At 45.1% G+C, this 22,771-nt stretch overlaps 1 protein-coding gene across 4 annotated transcripts in view; it reads right to left on the reverse strand.

Annotated features, from left to right (window-relative positions):
- Positions 1-22,771, reverse strand: part of NTM (neurotrimin) — a 406,021-nt gene that overhangs the window by 168,714 nt on the left and 214,536 nt on the right. For all 4 annotated transcript variants that reach the window (XM_039248224.1, XM_039248223.1, XM_039248222.1 and 1 more), the window contains exon 2: positions 4,105-4,337. In XM_039248224.1, coding sequence (XP_039104155.1) covers positions 4,105-4,337 — 233 coding nt within the window. The remainder of the gene's footprint in view (positions 1-4,104; positions 4,338-22,771) is intronic.

Here is a 22,771-nt window from a genome sequence, read left to right on the forward strand (position 1 = left end):
TGAAAATGCACACATCTAGAACTTGCCACCAATGAAAGTTTGTCCTGAGGACCAGATGGACTGAGGATGATGTGCTCAGCTGAAGTTCTGGCAAGCATGAACAAAGAAAAGGCCTCTAGCCCTTCACTCCTGCTCTTGAGCTGAGACAGACCATTGCTTAGCTGCACAGGGAAATCTGGCTGCCACATTAAAGGACCAGTATGATATCTTTATAGGTCATTTCTGAATTCTATTAAAATATATAATCAGAAGGGTGCCTGGGTGGCTCAGTCAGTTAAGTGTCTGACTTCGGCTCAGGTCATGATCTCATGGTTCGTGGGTTCGAGCCCTGCATCAAGGTCTGTGCTGACAGCCAGCTCAGAGCCTGGAGCCTGTTTCAGATTCTGTAACTCCCTCTCTCTCAGACCCTTCCCTGCTCATGCTCCCTCTCTCTCTCTCTCTCTCTCTCTTAGAAATAAATAGAAGCATTAAAAAAATTTAAAGCCAGGGAACTCAGAAATTTAAGAAAATAAAATAAAATAAAAATATATAATCAGATAACATGGGGGGTAAGAGGACCCACACAGCAGGTGTTTCCAGGAGTGTCTGGAGTAGGCTGGTGCCCCAGAAGGATTCACCCAACAGCAGCTATACTTCTAGAAACTGAATTCTTGGGGATGACGTGGGCAAATATCACAGAAGTCCATCTCCACCCTAATGAGAATTAATTCTTCAAAGGCAGCTTTTTGTTTATCTTTGTGTGCTAAGTGGTCAGCCAAGGTACTAGTAACCAGAGTTGTTTCTCAGTGATCATTTACTGTATGAATGAATGAAAGTCAGAAGTGCATGACAAAGGGCTGAAGTACTGATGCTCAGGCACTTGCAAAGGTGGCATCATGGCTGTCAGCAGGAACTCAAAAATCCAGAACAAAGAACTGGTTGGGTGCAATAGGTATTTGATAACAAGGGGAAAGACATAATCCTAGACCTTAAGTAGCTCATAGGATACTATGAAAATGTCATTACCTTTCTTCCTTGTGGGTTTATTTTTATGTGAACCTGACTGCGTATACATAAGTACACACACTCATGGGCAGACTATCAGTTCAGTCCTTCCTGCTTCTGCTAGCTTGTGTGTGTGAGTGTGTGTGTGTGTGTGTGTGTGTGTGTGTGTGTTCCTGTGTCTGCGTCTGTGTGTATATGTGAGTGTTTAATGATCGTAATACCATTCTGAAAACTTAATATGCCTGACTTTCACTCCGGCAGTGTTCTGTTCAGGGATGAATAGCAACTTCAACAAAATCCAGACAGTCAGCTCCTGCTTGGGGAATTAGGGTTTATGTTCAGTACAATAAATGATCCCAAGATAAATATATTTCTTTTTTTTTAATCCTGGATGGTGATGTATCCTCTTTCCAATACAGAAATGGGGGAGTCTGGCTCTATTTAGTTTGTGTGATTGCTTTTAAGAAGGGGGACAGGTTGGCTCTGAAAAACTATGGTCCACTATTCATTAAAGTGTCAATAATGCTCAGCCCAGGCATATCGACAGCGGATTAGCTTGGGCTGAGTCTGTGTACAAGACCAGTGCCTTTTTTAACCTAGCTTGTTTCCAGATCAATACACCCATCAGCATTCGAAAATTAGCCCAAGATGAGATTCCAATACTTGAGGTGGTGTGTCATGCTAAGAGGCCACCTAGCCAAGTCACAGATGTAAACACCTAGCTGGGGATTAGACATTTTCCATTAGCGTGGACATGAGCGAAGATTGATGTAGACCCCCTCACCTCGCCTCTCCTATGTCTCCACCCCTACATGCACTCCACTTTCCGTCTTTGAGCTTGTATAAGACCTCTGGACTGTAATTCCAGCCATTTTCTTCAATAAGTATTTATTAAATGTGCACTTTGGATAAGGCTCTCTCCCAGGTACTTAGGGCAAGGGAGTGTGTGTGGGTGTGTTGGAGGGAGGGGGAGAGCTTAAGAAAAACAAATTACAAAAACATGGTCCTTATTTTCAGAGAGATTTCAGCATTTTTCACTATTCTTTCCATTTCCCAGGTGCATAAAGGTCCTGCTCCCTAAAGCGAATGTCTGTACTAGCAGGTGTTTCTTGATTTCTCTTGCCATTGCTGGGCATTCTGCTCTTGACAATGCATGTGTGCAGGTGGGGGTACAAGAGGGGTATGGTCTCGGAGGGGTTTCAGAAGCACCCCTTGCCAGAGATTATGGATGGTGACACCGGAGCCATCGCCAGACCTCCTCATCGAATGTGATTTTCAAACTATTTTTTTGCCAACTGGATAATAAAAATGTATTTTATATTAAAAACTCACACACCCGAAACAAAAATCTTATATAATGGTACTTATTCTGCTGTTTGTGATACACTGATGCCTTCTATACAATTCCATTTCCTTTTTAAAGAATGCTGTTTGCATCCAGCAGTTTGAAAAAGATTCGTCTGGAGAACCAAGAATAGAAAATGCCATTGCGATTTCTTTTTAGAAGAGTGAGAAAACTCCGTAAGAACAATGCGGTGTGGCCGAGCTCTGCCCCCGGCAGGAGGGGTTCAGCTGTTTCAGCAGGCACTGCCCAGGGCCAGTGCTACGGCGTCCTAGGGTGCTCCTGCCTCACGCCAACTCGCCTCGCCTCGCCCTTCACCTGCGGATGGCCGCAGCCCAGGATGGGCAGACTCCTGTCTTCTTTCATCTGAGGTTCCTATCTCACCTCTAGTTCCTTTGCGTTCTTCCTTCTCCAGCCACTTTCCTGCCCTTGTTTCCCTAGCCAACCAGCCAACAAGTCTTTCCCCTTTCCATGGACTCCCTGACAAGGAAGGTGGCCGGAGGCACCCCCTCAAGACGAGCTTCTTGCCCCGGATGCCATTCAGCTGTATGGAGGGAACTGGGAATCGGGCTCAGGAAGAAACCCCAGCCGAGGGGCCAGGCTCCACTGCTCAGGGCTTAAGCTGCTGAGATCATAGAATGAGGTCTTTGGTCCACTGTAAGAGAATTTCAAAAAGCTAAAATGCAATATCAGCATTTAAAAATATATTAATAATGAGGCACTTGGGTGGCTCAGTCAGATAGGGTCTGACTTCGGCTCAGGTCGTGATCTCACGGTTCGTGGGTTTGAGCCCTGTGTCGGGCTCTGTGCTGACAGCTCAGAGCCTGGAGCCCACTTCAGATTTTGTGTCTTCCTCTCTCTCTCTCTCTCAAAAATAAATGAAAATTAAATTTTTTAATAAAAACATATTAATAGCTAACACTTCAACAGCCTGCTTCTAAGTGTTATGTAAAATGTAACCCTCAGCAAGCTCCTCACAACGTTGACTCCATTTTACAGAAGGAAACTCCAAAGCCCAGTTAGTAGCTTGATCCGAGTCTCACAGCCATTAAGAGGCCTCTGAGCTCTTACTCCCTAATTAGAAACTGTCTACCATGGTAAAGTGTCATGTGAATGCCCCAGGGTCAGTTCTGCTTCATGGGAATAGGTAAGCATCATTCCCAGGGCCTTAAACACTCGGCCAGAGAAGAACCAAGAGAGATGCAAAAACAGAACAGAGGCACAGGCCTCAAAATCTGAGGGTGAGGAGATGCAGGTTATTAAAAGAGAGATGTGGCACTGGAAACCCAGGGCTGGGAGATGAGAGATGCAAGCAAGTTGGAGACAATGGAGGTGGCTATGAAGGACACCTTTCAGTGGGCATTCAGAGCATCTGTGATGGGCTCTGCTTTCTTTGAAAGCTGAGAGTATGGCACGTGTGAAGTGCCAGAAGAACTAAAGCACTGGTCTTAAAGCAAGCCTAGAACTGGAACCTACAAAACAAAACAAAAAAAATAAGAGAAGAAGAAAGCCAAGGAAAGCAATAATTAGAAGATAATTTTCTGAGAAAATATATTATTGGAACAAAAGCAAAAAAAAAAAATCCTGGTCCTATTCAACATTTAATTTTTTTTTTTTTTTCAAAATTCAGCTTCTAACAGCAAAATGACAGTTAGTTGTCTTGTTGTCCTGGCAAGATGGAACAAATTGCATGCAACTCTGCTGAGGATCACAGAAAAAGTGTTCAGCACAGGGTCTCCCAGTCGCCCACCCAGTCCATCTAGCCAAGCACCGCTTACCTTGCACAATGAGGTGGACCCTCGAGGTCTTTGGGTGGTTGTCCGTCTGCACAGAGCAGGTGTATGGGCCCTCATCATATACATCCACATTCTGGATCTCGATGCTGTACTGGGTTTGGGTGTTGCTCAGAAGGACCACGCGTGGGTCCAGGCACCACTTGTCATTCCCAGCGTAGAGGATGGTGCTGCGGTTTAGCCAGGCCACCCGGGTGACCCGGTTGTCAATTGTGCACCTGGAGGGAAGACCAGATGGGTAAGTCCAGGGACCAGAGAGGAAATAGGAACCATCACATATACATTTACTGCTTGATTTGTTATGGTTGGCACTTTCTGGGTCCGGGAAGCAGAAGTCTTACCAGATTATAGTCTCAGAACACTATCTGAGACTTCTAGGCCTTGAGCAGTCCAGTGCTTCTTAAATCCCCTAAGCACAAGCCTACGCCAACAGTCATTACTACTCAATAGTTTCAACTGGAGGCATCCTCCACACCCAGAATGGCTAGGCCCTTGGAGCACCATCAGCTCGCCCTTTGCTCAAGGATTCCCATGATGTAGTCGTTTGGGGAGAACTAAGTCACTCAATGCTTATAACAACCCTATGAGCAAGATTCTGCTGGTAAAAGGAATGGAAGAACAAAGAAACTAAATATTTCTCCCAAGTCACACAGATAATATGTGCCAGATCAGAGCCCCAGATTTTGACTCCTAAACATCTCAGAATAGTGAATTCTAACAGAAGGCTTCTGAAGTCACAACTAAATATGGACCACCACCATTGCTATTCATCTTCATGATACTCAAGGGCAGAAATGTTCAATTACTGTGAGACTAAAGACATTTTCTAAATTCTCAAAACTGTTTGCACATGTAAAAATAGATTTTGTCTTTTTTATTTTTGCATCTGGAGTCCCCAAATTGTGGAAGCTCCCTTCTCTTTCCTTACACTTTCAAATTTTCCAGCTTCTCTCGCCAAGTCCTAATCATGTCTCTCTGTCTGTATTCATTTTCCTCTCTCACTACACCAAGTATGTTCTATGGCCTTAGGCAAAATTCACAAACAGTGTCCTGATCCTAACTATAATGCTGGAAATAGCAATGTAGCTCAGTATGTATAATGATGCCTCAAATTTATATATTCTTTTTCAGTGTACAAAATGCCTTTACAGCCACCCTGTCTCTTTTGATTCTTGCAGCAAATCTGTGAAGTAGATGATCTTACCCATTCTCTACTTTAAAGATCAGGACTCCACCATTTGGAAGGGTCTGGTGACTTGCCCAGGTTAGAAAGCTAGGAAGTGACAAACCTCTCAGACAGGTGGTCTAATTTCTGGTCCCGTGGGCTCCTCAGAATGTTCAAGGGAAGGGGGAGTTCATGGGGAGGGATGATTGCTTCCGTTGAATTCTCAAAAACACCTAAGAACTGCCACTGAGCACACCAGCTTCCCCAGGTGGTCCTCTTGAGATGAGATATCCTGTACTGTGCATCCTTTCCGCTTGTACTTGTGCAAATGTCACAGGATCATTGCAGGGCCACTCAGGAACAGGTGGGGAGCCTTGTGGAAAGTGCGTGTAGGAAAAGCTGCTCAACTAGGTGTTTACCTTTGCTCTGGTGTCCAGCAAGCTCCGTGCTGTTCATTGTGTTTTCTGGACAACGCAGGATGGAAATAATGGAAGACTTTACTTACCAGGGAAGTTCAAGGGAGTATTTCTGGAAGTGGACATCAGGGCCACTTGTATCAGAATTGCATGAGGGATTTGTTACAGGTTTGTAGCCTCAGCTCCTATCCTACTGATCCAGGCTTTGAGCACCCAGAAATAAGAATTCTAACAACATTCCAGTTGGGTCATAAACCTACCAAAGTTTGAAAAACACTAGTATGGAGCCATGTGTCCAGGATTGGCTACATAATTTGGGGGACTCAGTACAAAATGCATTTTCGTGCAGAGTTCTTTCTTCAAGAATTATTAACAATTTCAGGATGTTGAGAGCAGAGCATTCAACTACATGCATGGTCCTTCTGAGTGCAGGACTCTGAATAAATACATACCCCAAGTTGATCTCAGACTTGATTGTGCTTACAACACTTCTTGGTATCTTATTAAAATGCACATTATGATTTGGAAGGTCTGGAGGGGGGGGGTTCTTCAGAGTCTGCACTTTTAGTAGGCTCCCAAGTGATGCCAATGCGGATGGCTCCAGAGCATTTCTTAAGAAGCATAAATCTAGTGGTGAAACATATTTACACTAGGGTTGGGAAAGCATTCAGCTAACACTTCACTATGTGAAAGTGTGGTCAGAAAACCAGCAGATCATCATCCCTTGGAAACGTGGTAGAAATGCAGACACTCTGCCACCCTCCCCACCCCTGCTCAGATGCAATGAATGAGAACGTGCCTTTTAGTAAGATAATGCATGTGAGGTTTAGGCTGGTCTTCTTTTGGCTTTGGTGATAATACCCTGAATACTCTGAGAGTGAATGAGAGGGGGAGAAGGATGGCCAACAAAGGAGGCACCTAATGCCATCCCCTCCCTTAAGTTCCCTGCAGACATTCCTGATGTTCTTCTTCTCAGGATGCCTCCCCTGAAATATGGATTTGGAATCACAGTGTTTTGAAATTCCTGAAGAACAACACATTACACAGCATACTTGACTAGTAACACACCTGGGATGCTATTTGTCTTAATTATCTTAAGGGTGGTCCTTGTTCTACATTTGGCTTGGATCCAAAGCAGAGAAACAGAAATTCAGATTCCTGGCTAATATTCATTGAACACATATTATTGTACCCTCGGTACTATGGAAGCCTATTATGTAGACTGCTTTATAATCTCAAAAACCTGGTAGGTTCACTTATTAGTGCCAGTTTACAGATGGGGTTAAGTTGAGTTAAAAAATATCCAGATTGAAAACAAACAAACAGGGGCGTCTGGGTGGCTCAGTTGGTTAAGCGTCCGACTTCGGCTCAGGTCAGATCTCATGGTTCATGGGTTCGAGGCCCGCATCGGGCTCTGTGCTGACAGCTCAGAGCCTGGAGCCTGTTTCAGATTCTGTGTCTTCCTCTCTCTCTGCCCCTCCCCTGCTCATGCTCTGTCTCTCTCTGTCTCAAAAATAAAACTATAAAAACTTAAAAAAACTTAAAAAAAAAACCAAACAAACACCTGGATTGAGTAGAATCACAGTGGTATTAAGCTACAGAGCCAGAATTCAGACCTAGTTTTATTTTGTTTCGTTTCAAATTCAGTGTTCTTGAATGCCCTCATAAGCCCTCCCAAACGCCCTGTCTAACATTTAAATTCAACTTGCATCAGAATCAGCAGCAAACCTTGATAAAGTTCAGATTGCTGGGCCCCTCCCTGGTCTGGAGACCACATTTTGAAATCCATTAATTTAGACATCTGGTTTCTGGTGAAATGAGAACTGCAGAGCAAGTAGGCACTAGGAAATGACCTTTGTTTGAAACTGTTTTCCATTACTTTAGAGGAGAGAACTTCCTTGTAACCAATCTGTTCTGGAAAGCCAGAAGCAGAGTCCCAGTTAGTTTCTCCTCCAGCAGCTGAAATTTGACCAGACACCAGGTGAATGGTCGGCCGTGGTGCAGGAAATTCTGATCAACAACCTCTACAAGGCTTGAATAATTGTTTTTGATGCCCACAATGGGGGCATCTCACAGCCTCTCTGAGATGAATCCGAGAGGACGGTCGTGAGCTTCCTGTGAGTGTCTAATTATTGGAAATTGACTGAAATGAAGTATCTCACTGCACTGCACCGTGCATACAGGGCCAAAGATGTTCATTTGCAGATATGCTTACGTTCTGAACAAAGCCAATTTCCAGCATGGTTATGCGGCCCCTGTGATATACTACACTGAAAAGCTGGCATGGCTTCAGCTGTGGTTTTGGGCACATCCAAGGTCAGGTTTAGATGTCCAAACTGTCACTGCTGGATATCCGTCTTGCTGAGTCTCCACGGCATTAATGCTGGCTTCTGCAGAGATGGATCACAAAGGTAACTTGGCAGCTCACTACTGTCACCTCCTCATACCTGTCCCCATCTATCTGTCTCATTTATCGAATCTCCACAACAATGCAGAGGAGACAACTCTCTGGAAAAAAAAAAAAAAGCAAAAGCAAGCATAATTGCTCCCTCAGCCAGAATGCTCTGGTTGGTGGGGATTTGGTAGAAGACTGGGGTGGAAAATTCCATCAACAGGCTCTCTTTTTGGCAGAGATGATCCTTTACAGAGTTCTACAAAATGACACTTCAAACACATCATGATATTTCATGTCCTTCAGGAAGGTAATTAACCATACGATTAAATGGGAGTTAAGGAAGGCTTCAAACTCAACTCTCCCTAATCCAGGCAAGTACAGATGGCAATGACCACTTGTATCAGGAAATAGTCACAGGTCAGGATGAGACTGTCCAGGTAGGGAGATGCAGAGACTGAAAGAGTTGAAAGTACCCTGCCTAAACCTTGATAGTCCCTCCCCTTTCTCCCTGCATTCTTGAGATATGCTAACTCCCAAACTGAACGTCCTTTCCATCCATCCTCCCAGACATACAAAGAGAAACGTCTGTAGACCTAAGCCTTCTGGGATGGAGCCCTGGAACTCCCAATTCCCCAACTCTGAACATCTATCTCTCAATTCTGAAATCTCCTATCTTCTAGCTTCAATGCTACCATCACTTACTTCCATCCTCCGGCCCTCTGGCCAGTGCCCATAAGCATTCAGTGTTTGTGTGAATGGCCTTCCTCTCCCACCAGGCCTGTGAACCTCCTGGCTTCCCATGGATAGTCCATGGCCTGATCAACGTGATGTCCTGGCAGAATCCAAACAGACAGACAGAGCCTAGGAGAGATGCTTGTTTATCATTTCACTGATGAGCCACAGTGCCCGTTGCAGTCTGTGTGTCTATCTGCACCCTGCTCCTCTCCTTGGAGAAATTTCTTCTTAAAAAGAGCAGGCCTGGTCTATTTGAATACGTATAATCCAGGGTGTGTGGTCTGCATAGATTGTGAATGTATTTTCTTTGATGATGCAAAGATTCATGTATAGTTGAGCAGAAGACCAGCCATACATGCCATGCTGGACCTTACATCTGAGCACAGAGTATGTCAGAGAAAGCTGTCACACCTGTCATTCTCTGTAGTTGCAACAATTGTGCCAAAGCTCCAAAAATGCAGCCCACTATGTCCTTAATCTCTTGCTTATGAATAGTGGCTTTATTCTGCATGCTGCATTTATACATAGAAGAATAGCAAACAATGATTAAGCAAGTCCAGGATGAGGGGCTGCAGAGATAAAATCATAAAAGTATGGATTCAGGGTATCAAGCTACTTTTGGATCTGGAGGGAAATGAGAAAGAGAAAGAGAGGCAGACAGTGAGTGTGTGTCTAGAAATTGCAAGAAAAATAGAGCAAAAGTATCTGCTTGGAATCTTCTAAAGACAGACAAAGAGAGCACTGAAATAAAGAGAAGGATTATTGAAGAAAGAGAGAGAAATCCAGGCTTGGCCTTTCTTAAACACACTTGCCTGAAGATCTGAGGACTATCAGGATCCAGACAGTGGGTAATCCAACCATTCCTTCTATCAAATGGGCCTTTAACTGCTTTTGAAAAGCAACACGTCTCAAGCAACGCTTGAGACTACGGTGAAATAAGAGCTTCCGCCCTTCACAGCACCTGGTCACAATCTCTTCTTATTGCACAGAAATGCTCCAGCTGCCCCTAAGTTTCGTTCCTCTGAGCTTTGGGCTTGTGCCCCACCCCTCCCTACAAGCTTCACAGAGAATCATTACAATGTAGATGGCTGGAAGATACTGACACCCAACCCCATGGAGTTGGCATGGGTGTCTTCCAGATCTGTTCCGGGGGGAAAACCAACAGGCAAAGCAAGATGCTTTATCACCAACCTGCTGAAAATTCAGACATCACTGGTACCTTAGCTTTTTATTGTACGAGAAGACTTCCCTAGTGGGGTTGTTCATTTTGACCCTATTGGAGTCTAAATTCAGGTTGATATTTATAAAATTGTCTTGAATTATAGAGAGATAAAAACACGGAACTTAACACTCAGTTCACACTGGCCTTGAATTCCTCAACTACTACTGGTTTTTATTTAACACTGAAAAGAAAAACAGATGTGTGCTATAAAATCTTTCCTAGTTATGAAAGTGACAACACTGCCCATTCCTGGGTAGAAGCAGAAGTCCTAGAATAGAAAGAGAAGGACCAGGGATGAAACCCAGCTTGCACACGCTGCCCTGGGAGCCCACACTGCTGGCAGGTGGCTGTGCTCTGAGGGAGGGTGGGAAGAGCCATGAGAATAGGCTCTGAAGTCAGACTGCTAGAATCAAAGTCCCTGCTCTGTGTTTGCTGCCTCTCAATAAGTTTCATTTCACTCATCTGCAATGGAAATAACATTTCCTCCTGCATGGGGTTAATGACAAGATTAAATGGACCCATGCATCTAAATGCATTGCTTTGCACTTAGAAACTCAACAAACAATCCGATTATACAATCTGTTACATGAACTGCTTTCTCATCTTCCGTGTAAATGTTGCATCACTGATTAGAAGGTAAGTTCTTAAAAGCAAGGGCCGCACCTTGTTTTTCTCATGTGACTCTACACAACATTGTGTTGAGTCCAAAGTAAGCATCCAGTAAATATCTGTTGACTGATTAATTTTTGTTTAAAATCTCTCACCTATCACAGTCTCTTCAGAAGTAAAAGATCATTGAATCTGTATCCAGGAAAGGCACAGGTTGTGAGGATAACTACTCTGCCCGTGATTTATAATGTGAAATGTACACATGATGCAGTGGAGGCCTTTGCATTTCACTAACGTCTTGAAGATGAATCCGGAATGCTTGGCTTTGTGAACTTCCAAGAAGTGCCCCCCCCCCCCCGCCATCTGCCCTTCCTAAGTCAAAGAAAGTAGCATCATCTCAAAACAGACTGCTAAGTGAGGTGGGCCATTGCTGGTCTGAAATGAATGGCACAACATTTTGATTTGTGCTAGTGATAAAAACCCAATGCAAACTCAAATACTGAAGAAGGGTTGGAACTGCTCAGCAGGTCATATCACATTTGTAAGCCATAGCTCCCACAACCAGTTTCCTTACTTGATAACTGTCACATGCATGCAGCACTGTGAGCAATGAGTCATCTTGATCATGTCATAGAACCACACACAAAAGCAACCCTGACTTTTTCCCCTAGGTGACCAAAGCCACACATCCAAGACGTTATTTATTTATTTTTTAACATTCCTTTCCCTAACATATACAAAATTGTCCAAACCTAGAGGAAAGTCTCTCGAATCCCTTGGTGGAAACCAACATTTCCTAAGAGAGAAAACCCAGAATTGCTGAGGGAAAGTTCAATGGAGATTCCCCCTGGACTTCATCTGCCATTTGACCTTGGACTCCAGTGAATGATCTCCTGCAAAGCCCCACCTCACTTTACACCCCACTGCTTTAGGCAAGATATGTATCCATATATTGGACTACTTCTCACTGTTACCTGAGTGTTCTATTCACTTGCAGGATTCAGTAACTCACTGTTTTTGGAATGCCCTTCTTCATTGTGTGGTAGACAAATTCCTATCCTCTATCACGGCCAATTTTAAGTATGATTTTATATTCCCACCACCTTTTCTTTGAAAAAATGTTTAATCCCTTATGACTGATCTCCAGACATACTCTTGGTTTCTTTCAGGGAAATTTGGATCTTGTGAGAGTTGGGGTGGCCATTGAGGTTAAAAGGAGCTTGCTCAATAGAAGAGGGCAGGTACGGCCTTTCAGGCAGCAGGAAGAGCATGATCAAAGTACAATGGAGCTGTAAGAAACTGCTGGTATGTAGGGTGCCAGGGTTGCGTAGTTGGTTTATCATCCTACTCTTGATTTCGGTTCAGGTCATGACCTCATGGTTCATGGGATCAAGCCCCACATCAGGCTCCACGCTATCAGTGAGGAGCCTGCTTGGGAATCTCTCTCTCTCTCTCTCTCTGCCCCTCCCACACTTCTTCTCTCTTTCTAAAAATAAATAAATACGTAACATTTTAAAAAATCCTGGTAAGTTTGTAAAAGGTTGGAAATTTGGACTGGATGGAGTCAATGGCTTTGGTAGAAGAGAAAAGTTAAAAGAGATGAGGCCACTGAGTGAGTACACTGCTATTTCTGTGTCCCCTAGATCAACCACAGATTGATCTTCGGTTCTGGCTGATGGAAAGCACTGGCAGGAGGAGTATGGGAGGTAGGAGAGAGGCTGCCGCAGGCTGTCAATTCTCTCTGTCAAAGGTGATAGCTCCTAGCCAGTGGATCTCTCCACACAGCCCCCTCTCTCTGGTGGGAGCTATGACCTCCTTTTTAATCCCCTCAGCCCTATCAGTGTTAATGATGTCCTCCTGTACCAGCCTAAGGTCTTGACTATCCCTGTAGTTTTCCTACACTTTTGGCTCCACCTCTGTAAATATCTCCTTTATTAAACTCTCCTCAAATTACTGAATTTGAGTATGACTTTTTTTCCCCCTGCAGGAACCATGACTTTTGCAGGGGGATTGTGCAGTATGCTATGTGCAAAATAATTTTTTTTACTGTATCCTGAAGTCAAGAAAAAAACAGAGAATAAAACTGAAGAACTTTGCAGTGGCTACCTCAAAAATTACCAATGGCTAGAAAAGCCACGAAACTTGAGCTTGTCTCTGTCTTCCAATGGGTGGTCCTTCCTGGCATGGAAAGGGCTGGGAAGAAGAAATCTACTTCCAGCAAATGAATCTGTCTTCAATCTGTTTTTATTCTTTTCTTTGTCTCCAATTCTGCTCCTTGTCAGTTGCTCCATGGAAAGCCCATACCCAAGATGGGGCTTCATCCTGGAGAAGCTGGGCCCAGACTGGCAGCGTGTAAGTAGAAAGCACAGTACTAATTGCTATCCAGCCCAGACACTTTTTATAATGAAACTGGGAAAGCCAGGATTCATTCAAGTGAACTGGGATGGATGATACATATTAGGCCCATGGTGTCAGGCTGGAAAAGCAGTTATGTTTTGTTTTTTATTTTTTTTAATGTTTTATTTATTTCTGAGAGAGACAGCATGAGCAGGGGACGGTCAGAGAGAGAGGGAGATACAGAATCTGAAACAGGCTCCAGGCTCTGAGCTGGTTGTCAGCACAGAGCCCGACGCAAGGCCCAGACCCTCGAACCATGAGATCATGACCTGAGCCAAAGTCTGACGCTTAACTGACTGAGCCACCCACGCGCCCCTGGGAAAGGGGTTTTGAAGTACCCACATCCCCCCTAGCTCAGGGCCTGGAGTGGCTAAGAAAGATGTACCAGTCTCACAAGCCGTGTGCAGGAGTCAGGCTCCTCAGGTAAAGTCAACGTGGTTCTGGGACGAGTTCCAACTCCAATTCCTTCTTGAGACAGCTCTAAATCTCTCCCCAGACCTGGATCCTGTCTCTAGAGCCTCTCCCATCATTGGTGAAGGTTGTCTATAGTTAGAACTCAAATATTGACAGGATGGGAAGAGCCCCATGGCCTAAGAGGCCAAAACCACATCCTAGACCAATCGCAACTGACATTTTCTTCCCACCAGTGAGCATGACTGACGCCCAAGCAGTTCTGACCAGTCAGCAGGTGAGCTGCCTTTCCACCTGGTCCTCACCTTGAAGACTGTGTACACACATGACCCTGTGTCAAGGAGGAAGGAGCCAGAATGAAAGCAATCCCGAACGAGGCCATAGCTCTTCTTTTCTTCCTCTAGGGTGGAAGAGATGGTCTGCGATCTCAAACTCTCATGGTGCCCCAGAAGGAAGAACAGGCCAACGAGAATTCTAGCATGACAAAGAGAGCTCCTGGGTTGGAGGGGCCTTCTCTGTTTTCTCACTACATGACCTAGGCCACACATTATTTCCCCTCTTGGCGATGCCACTCTGTCTCTAATTACTGCCCAGGGCCCCCATGGGAGTCAGGACCAGTGGTAAGCAGGCTGGCTTCCTCCCAGGTTATGAAGTGCCATTTTCACCACCTGAGAAGCTGAGACCAAGCGGGAACAGAAGAACAGAACCGACGCGGAGTTACACGTGGGAGCAGCTGCAAGGCTCCTCCTCCGCTTGTGCGTTCTCTGCCGGCCTGTGAAGAGAAAGGGTCCCCAGGGCCCAGAAAACGAGCGTTTGCTACAACAAGGAAATGTAAAAATAATTAAGTAGAGAGGAGCTAATTGGACCTCTCTAGATAGTTAATCTATGTGATGTGATACCTTGGGGGGCAGGACGTATCCCCCAGAAAGCGGGAAGCTCCCAGTGGAAGGATCAGTCTTGGCTGGGCCTGCTGCCACTCGGAATCCTCAATCCCCCAGTGAAGACCTCCCCATTTGCATATTTTCCGTCAGATTTCTTCATCCTCCTGTGACAGTTGGGTGTGAGAGAGCTTCCTTTTATTGGAGTGCCAATCTCTCACCCTGGTTTGCTGTGAAAGGTGTCCCCGGACAGGTGTCAGGACCATCCCTCCCCTCTTGCCTTCTCCATCAGAAAACAGAAGCTGACCTCCCTCAAAAATAAGTAAACATTAAAAAAAAAAAAAAAAGAAAAAAAAAAGAAAAGAAAAGGAAAGAAAACAGAAGCTGGCTACGGGGAGGAGCCGAGAGGGGGTTGCCAGGGTGCAGGGAGAAGGCTCCAGTCATTCTCATGTACCAAGGACAGTGGGAAGCCTTAAAAGTGCCTTTCCTAGGCCAGAAGGAAAAGCCTAGAAAAAAGCCTCCCAAGTGTGTGCACCTAAGGGAAGGACACACCTATCCTTCTGCCTTAATTCCTGGAGGAAAGGTATCTTCAGGCTCCTGTTAGACCAGATCTCCAGAGTGGAGTTGTGCAAGCGTGTCATGGGGATCTGAAGTGTGGAGCCAGAGAATTGCGAGGCAGGGAGGCAGCTAGGGGGGCCTGGGCCCCTGGGTCTTGGATCCTCTATAATGTCCCCACCTGGGCTTGACATAGCAGTTAGCCAATGTTCGGGCTACCTCCCTCGGGTCCCTTTTATGACATCATCTCTGTGCCTCTCCCAGATTTCTGTGCTTCTGCTTTGAACGGCCCAGATCTGGGACTCTCTTCGTAAGTCTGCCTTTAGGCTGCGGAGGCCCTGTGTGCTCACTCACAGAGCTGGAGGAGTCTGGAAGCGGGCACCCCCTCAGGGCAGCCGGCGGGGACTGACTATGGAGGAGTGTGATAGCCAGCTCTCTCTACTTACCAGAGTCTCACCACAGATCCGAATGAAGCCACCTTTGTGGATATTTGCCTGAAATTGCGGCTCTACTTGGCTTCTTGCCTTTCCCTGTCCTGCTTCTCTTTCTGCATTTCTCCAGGGAGCACTTCCTTAATAAGTCACTTCAACACAAACTCTCATCTCCAGGGCCTGCTTCTAGAGTTCCAGAAGTGAGACAGCCCTATTTGTAATTCTCACAAAGGTTTTGTGATCAGAAGGAGAAACTCTTAAGGAAAGGGCAATGCTTCAGAGGCTGCAAAAAGCTGCTAGAGGGGTGCAGACTGCTCTATAGTCAGGCACCAGGTAGGAGGTGGAGGGGCATCCTGGGCTTGTGGGAGACACGGGGCAGGGCCAAGCAGAGCCCGAAGCCGAGAAGAGCCAACAGGGAGTGGGGGCCTCTAGGGACACTACTACCAAGGGGAATATGAGCGAGGCAGGTATAAGTAGTAAAGGAGACACCTGGTGAGGATTCCAGGCATTTGGTGGGGCGGGGGAGAGCATGTGCACTGACAGTCTCATGGAGGGAGTGAGCCCTGGGCTCATGCAGAATTGGAAATATATTTGCATCAAAGGAGAAGAGGTGAGAGGGTGTTCCCCATAAGAAGAAAATAGAGTCTAAAGACAGGAATGTGGATATGGGGTAAAATGCTCAGGGGTCTGATAGAATTAGGGGCTCTGTAGGGGTGCAGGAAGGATGCAGTCAGCTTGTAGAAGGCCCAGAATGTTCTCGTGTGTAGCACTGAACTGCTCTTTATGGGGCTGGGGAAGCTGAATGGCATAATAAATATCACATTTGGGAGCAGTGCAGGAGAAGACAGGGGAAGTGGGGAGCCAGCTACTCCCAGAAACCATGTAAATGCTGAGGTGCCCCCTCCTGAAGGTTTTCCCTTCTCAAACATGTTGGATCTTATTCATGCATCAGATATCTGAGCACACATTCTCTTATGGACAGGAGCAAGTTAATCAAGGGCTGACAGGAGGAGCTGTGTTAAGGGATATCTGTGAATCACAGGATTCTTACCCATTCCTCAAGCCCATACAATAACCTTTGCACTCACAAGGAGCCCATCACCAGGCTTATCCTTCTCTTTCTCATTTTTGTCCCTCACTTCCAGGTGTTACTCCAAAGATATGGATAAACTGAGCTGTGTAAGAAAAGGTTGATTGAATTATTCATTTATTTGACAAGTGTTCATTGAGCACCTACTCTGTGCCATGCATCGTGTTAGCACTTAAATGATGTGAAACAGAGACAAACAAGACAGACACGGGCAGGCATTCTGCTCATGCAGGAGAGAGACAAAGAAAAGCACATTATCATGCAGTGTGAGTCTCTTATGAGAAGGTACTATGTAGAAAATAGATGGGTGGTATCGAATCTACCCTGGTCTAAGGGGTCAGGGAAAGTCTTGCAAAACTGGTGCCTTTGCTGAGAACTTTACAAACCAGTATTTGGTGCTTGGAGGGACCTGACAGATGGCCTCCCAACCTATAGGTAAGGTTCTAGTGAAGTTAAGTCTATACAGTTACTTCATTCATAAGCCTAGGGCTATGCAGCTATTCAGTTAAAGAATGATTGGCGGTGAGAATCTGCATCTCCTGATTCCTTAAACCAAGATTTAAAAAAAAACAGCAATTTCTGGGGTTAGTGGATTCCAAGAGAGATTCTATAGTGAATATTCTGAAAGCTTGACAATGCACTGGGTGTTACTCAGGTTTTAACAAGATCTCTACCATCTGGAAGCTGCCATGAATTAGTATATTTTATCTGATACAACCTCAGCTTTGCATGTTCATATTTAAGAGAAGCAGCAATCACGCCCAGAGCTTTTGGCCTGCTTTCCATGGAGTCAAACTAGCTGGGTCCTTGTTTTATTACTTAATCTGCAGTGACAAGTCTGAGTCCTTAGACTTTGTATGACTCAGTTTTCCTACGTGTCCAAGAGAGAATAATTTCCCACCTTAATTATTCTGTTGTCATGGAGGTCAAAGCAGGTATTTAAGGAAGACTATAAACTTAAACACAGGGAGGGGTGAGTGTGAAAATAAAGTTGCCCCTTTCCAGATTTCCCAAGTAACCAAATGCATGCCTGCATCACCACACTAAGCATTAAGCATTTATTTATTGTGCTTCCACGCCTGTGGAGATGCAGTGCTCACTCTTCGGGACAAAACACCCCTTACTCTCTGTATTTTAGGAGTCTATGACACAAAGAAGAGAGCACCCAGTTAAGTGAAATAAAGTGGGGGACCTGCAGATGCAGCTGAATGACAAACGGTGGGCACCTATAGAAGACTAGGTCCAATTTTAACCTTGAAAGTAGAATGGCCACCTCAGGAACCAAAGCAGGAATCCCTGAAGAGAGGAGTCTTCTCCCTCACTGTGGCCCACATCCTCACCCGCACAGGCTAGCGGAAAGCCAGGCACAGCCCTGATGGTGAGGCCAAAGATGGAGGGGAGGTGGCGGGGCACAGGTGCAAAACCGTCCACCAGTGACTCCGTCCTCTCAGTACCAGGGCTGCCTCGGCTGCTGCTTCTGCAGTAATTTCCTTCCACAGGCACTGGGCAAATAATTATCCAAGTCCTTTACAGAAACTCTCCATGCCTTTGGTGGTGTTCTCTATTAACTGATCTCTGTAGGAAGGGATTCTGGTAGCTCCGTAGGAAAGCTAGTTCTTTCTCTGTATAAAGTACTCCCTGATCTTAGCGCTGCAACAGCAAACTCAAATCATCGCCTCATCTCACTCCAACTGACCACGCTCAGAAGCCCAGGACGTGAGGGTGTTTGTTGGGGGTGGGATCCGATTCTGCGTCACCTGGATGGTAGGTAGCACCACCTGTCCCTAATTGCCTTCTTGCCTCCAGCTGCAACCCTTCTCGCTAATCCTCTTTCTGTCTCCTTCTCGCAAAACTTTGGACTCATTTGTTCAAAACCCTTCGATGGTTCCCACAGTCTTCAGCATGAAGCTGCAATAGTGCAGAATGACATCCCAGGATGCCCCACCTTGCACTGGAGCCACATCACAGCAGGTGATTGCAGTTTTCTTGCAGATTCCTCAACGTGACATGCTCTGCCATGACCCCAAACTGTTTCACACACTGTCCCCTCCATCTAGAACACCCCTTCCCACCTCATCACCCACACACCTTCCTTTACAAGGCTCCCTCCGCCATGCCACATCTGCACTAACATCCACACTCCCCAGCACCCTGCCTACCTCTGCCACATCACCTTCCAAGCCATATGGCAGTTGTAAAGCAGGACCAATGTATTTTCTTTATCTTTATTATTTTGACACCCTCCCCCCACACTTGTTGTGTTACCATGGTACCTAGTCCATTATAAAGTGAAGTCACACTACAGCAGGCAACTATCTTAAATCAGGTGTCTTTGAGACAATAGCTGGCCTCAGGCACAACACAAATACTGGAATTTCTCCAATGGTTCTCCATGGTTACTCATGCCAAGCTGCCAGAAACCTCACGTGCCTGCACATGTAGCACAGGTGAGTCCCCCTAACCAGAAGTCACCAAGCCACGGTCCAGGCTCCACAAAAGCTTACAACATGAGGAGGAAGGATGCAGCAGATATTTCATAAGAGCATTTTGTTAGTTAACCAGACAAGTAAGAGCACAAGCTTTTCTTTTGCGTGACAGCATGCAAAATCCTTTCACATATAATCGTATCTCACGGAATCATCAAAACAAAGCTGGATGCAGAGACAAAGCTCTATCTCCAGACCCAGGACTATAAAATGTGTGATTGTAGGCAAGCCATTTCGCCTCCCTGGACCTCAGTTTCCTCATCTGTACAAGACAAAGTGATCTCTGAAGGCCCACCGGCTCTGCAAATCTCCTCAGGTCTGCTGCCTGCTCCCCCATAACATATTCCCTGTTTTCTGATGGGCAGAGTTGTCTGAAACCCATAAGTCTTCCTCTCCTTGCCAAGGTGAACAGAGAGAGGGAAGGTTAGGAGGTTAGAATAGAAAGTGGAATAGAATTGTGAGAGCAAGGATGCCAATTACTCAAATACAAAAAATGCAAACATGACTTCACTTATGCAAATTCTTGAGAGAAAGAGGAGGTAAAAGTGTAAAAGAGCATATTTTCTTTCACCCCAGCAGGACACAGGAGAATCAAATAATATTAATTAGAATTTAAATGCATGGAGTAAAATTAGCATCATGATTGCTCCTTTCATTGAAATTATCAAGAAAATCACAAAGCAAGTCAGAGGTATGAAAATGTAGTTCCTTCCCCTTCCTTTCTCACTTGGGAAAAATTGTCCACTCTTTTAAAACTTGTGACTTGAGGGGTGCCTGGGTGGTTCAGTCAGTTAAGCATACGATTTCGGCTCAGGCCATGATCTCACGGTTCGTGGGTTCGAGCCCCTGTGCTGACAGCTAGCTCAGAGCCTGGAGGCTGCTTCAGATTCTTTGTCTCCCTCTCTCCCTGACCCTCCCCTGCTCATGCTGTGAGTGTGTGTGTCTGTCTCTCAGGAATAAATAAAACATTAGAAAAAAAAACTTGTGACTTTATATGGCATCCCCTACCATCTCCAAACAAAGCTCACTAGTTCTCATAATTGAGTTCTGTCTCTTTCCTCCTCCCCCTCTCATCAAATGATCAGTAGATGTGAGTAGCCCTATCTACTAAGATGATTTCCTATTATTTGATCACCTCTGGGCTCCTTTCTCTTGAGAATAGTTACTGTTGAAACAAATCTCCTACTCCCCAAGTCCTAGCAGTCTCTGGAATTAGGTTCTTTTCATTAAGAATAAGATGCACGTTGGTACATCAACGTGGTTAGCTTCATCAAAATCTGTTAAAAAAAAAAATGTTCAATGATCGGCAGAACACCCAAAGAGAAAATGAATGGCAGTATGTTATCCACAGGAGCTAAGATTATTCTTAATAAATAACCTGAGCTAAACGGCACTGGAAAATTCAGGAAAAAGGGAATAGGGTACATGAAAGGGTGGGAAAAGACATGCCGCTATCTCAACATAACATACAGTTTTCCAGGATTGTGGTCATATGCCTCTGGTACCTCTCATACGCTTTACATTCTTCTTTGTTTTTCTAATACAGTCATAGGAACCACAGTTTGAAATGAGTAATGGAGGCAGGCAACTAGCGTGCGTGTGTGTGTGTGCATGTGTGTGCATTAAAGAAAAACCAGGGCAATCACAACAAAAATCCACTTCTCATTTCTTAACAAGCCTTTCCTTCAATGACTTTGCAGTAGAGCAGACAGAAAGGTGTAGATTGATCCAAACCTTGACCTTACTTCTAAGTAGGCATGAGAAAATCACCCAAGGTCTGTATTTAGGAATTTCATCTTAAATTATATTTCTCCTGTCTTAAAAGTGAGGACAGGAATGTAGGACGTGGACATGATTGGGTCAAGTTTTCCAAAATCCTCATGCATGGGTTCATTTAGAAACAGCAAGACCTGGACTCAGGCTCCCGGCGACTGTTGCTACCCCTTTCTTATCTTACTGGAGATGAAGTCAAATATTTTGAATCAATACATGTGTAAGAGGCTGGAAAACTACCCTCTAAGTTAGCTCTAAACTATCATTAGAGACTCAACAATAATGGCACTTTTTACATAGCCATGTGCATTCCACAGTACTGCTCTTTCAGAATGCTAATAGTTTGGGATACCAAGTCCCTATATGAAGACCTCCAAACCTCTCTTCTACAATATATAGCCAAATAGACTCTACTCCTCACCACACCCCCACATACATGCTGCTTCTTTCCAAATTGTGTTTTCCCAGGAGCGCTTTATGAAGAGACGTCCTCTATGGCCAATACCACAAATCCATGCCAAGGGCAACCTGCCAGTATTGTCTAGAGCTGAACCTCCACCATCTATCTGTGCCTGCAGGATCTTCCAGCAAGCCAGGCTGGTCGGACAAACTCTTCAAACTAAAACCCATGACTATAACCCACTGGAAGATGCTCTGTGATTCCAAACGAAGGAGATATAAATCTATACAGCCTGGAGCCCACAATGAGCTGAGGACTGTCCCTGAAGAGGCAGACTCTGTCATTTGCTCTCTGTATTCCCAGAGTAGCTTCTAAATGTTCCTGCTAAGGAAGTGAAAGTTGACATGTAACATTTTATATGCATATTCAAAAGGCATTTATTGTATGTAGGACATCGTTTAGAAATCGCTCTACTATTTGATTTGTGATAAATGATTAGTAAACATGTTTATCAAAGTAAACAAAACCCACAAAGTGATTTCAATTGGATTAACATACATTAATGTCTAGGAAACTTAAAAGCAAACCACCCTAAAATGATCTGGTGTGCCATTTGCCATGTGCTTCTCCTCTCATGCTCCCTCTTTGCCATCCCTCTGCACACAGACTTCTCCAACTCTGCCCCACTTTCTTCCAAAGGCAAACTGATGGTCACAATCAGAGAAAGTGGAGAATATCCAGATGAGCTTGCCCCCAAAGAAGAATATCATATGTCCACAGAAGCCTGCAATGAAGATAAAACTTTCAGAGGGTCCATTCCTTTGTGAGAATCCTGCTTAGTTCAGTCACTCGGAGGAAGAAAGGACGATCTAGGCCACAGCGAGGCTCTGGAACTTGCAGACCATAAACTTAGACATCACTAAGCCTGCCGGCATGACATCTTTTCTCCTATTAATAGCAACTTCTTCCATTCTGCTCGCCCCAGAAAATGAAATGAATGAGGCTTGGCTGCAAGTGTAGGAGAGAATAAAACCCAGGATGGCAATAAATCGGAGCGCAGAGTGGCAGACACCGTAATCCGCTGGAATGACGCTCTGGCTCAAGGAAAAGAACCTCTTTGGGGAACCAGTGAAGGGAATCAATGCCCATAAAAGCATCCGAGGCAGCAAGCAACGGCAGAAAAGATAGATACTGTTGACCAGGACATGCAGCAGATTGCAGGTTGTAAAACAAAATAGAAAGTCGTTAAAATGGCGGGCAAAGGGCACAATCGTGTGATGTGAATGTCACGGGGGACCTGTGTTATAAGAAGCTCAAGACTTCCCATCAGTCTGAAGGTCAGAATTGCCAAGGCTCTGTGTGCATAACTCTGGGATCCTACCCTATAGATCCTTCTCTGTGCACAAACCACAGAGTGGGAAGAGCTGGCTGGTATTTATTGCCACTTATGTAATAGGTCTATTTGGAAACACATTCTGACCAGCTTATCAGGATATTAATACATCACAGGCATATTGAGCTGTATTCATTTAGGGTTCAGGTTGCTTTAAGCAAAGACTTTCCTGGGAAGCATGCCAGGGTATGTTTTCTGGAATGAGTCCCCTTTTCTACCTCATTTTCCACCTTTGGATCCAGCAGAGGGCAGAGTCAACCCATAAGACTCAGGCTCAGGGACCCTGTGGGGTAGTT

Source organism: Hyaena hyaena, unplaced genomic scaffold, assembly GCF_003009895.1.
Source record: "Hyaena hyaena isolate Hyena2069 unplaced genomic scaffold, ASM300989v1 scaffold_305, whole genome shotgun sequence".
Taxonomy (NCBI): Eukaryota; Metazoa; Chordata; class Mammalia; order Carnivora; family Hyaenidae; genus Hyaena; species Hyaena hyaena.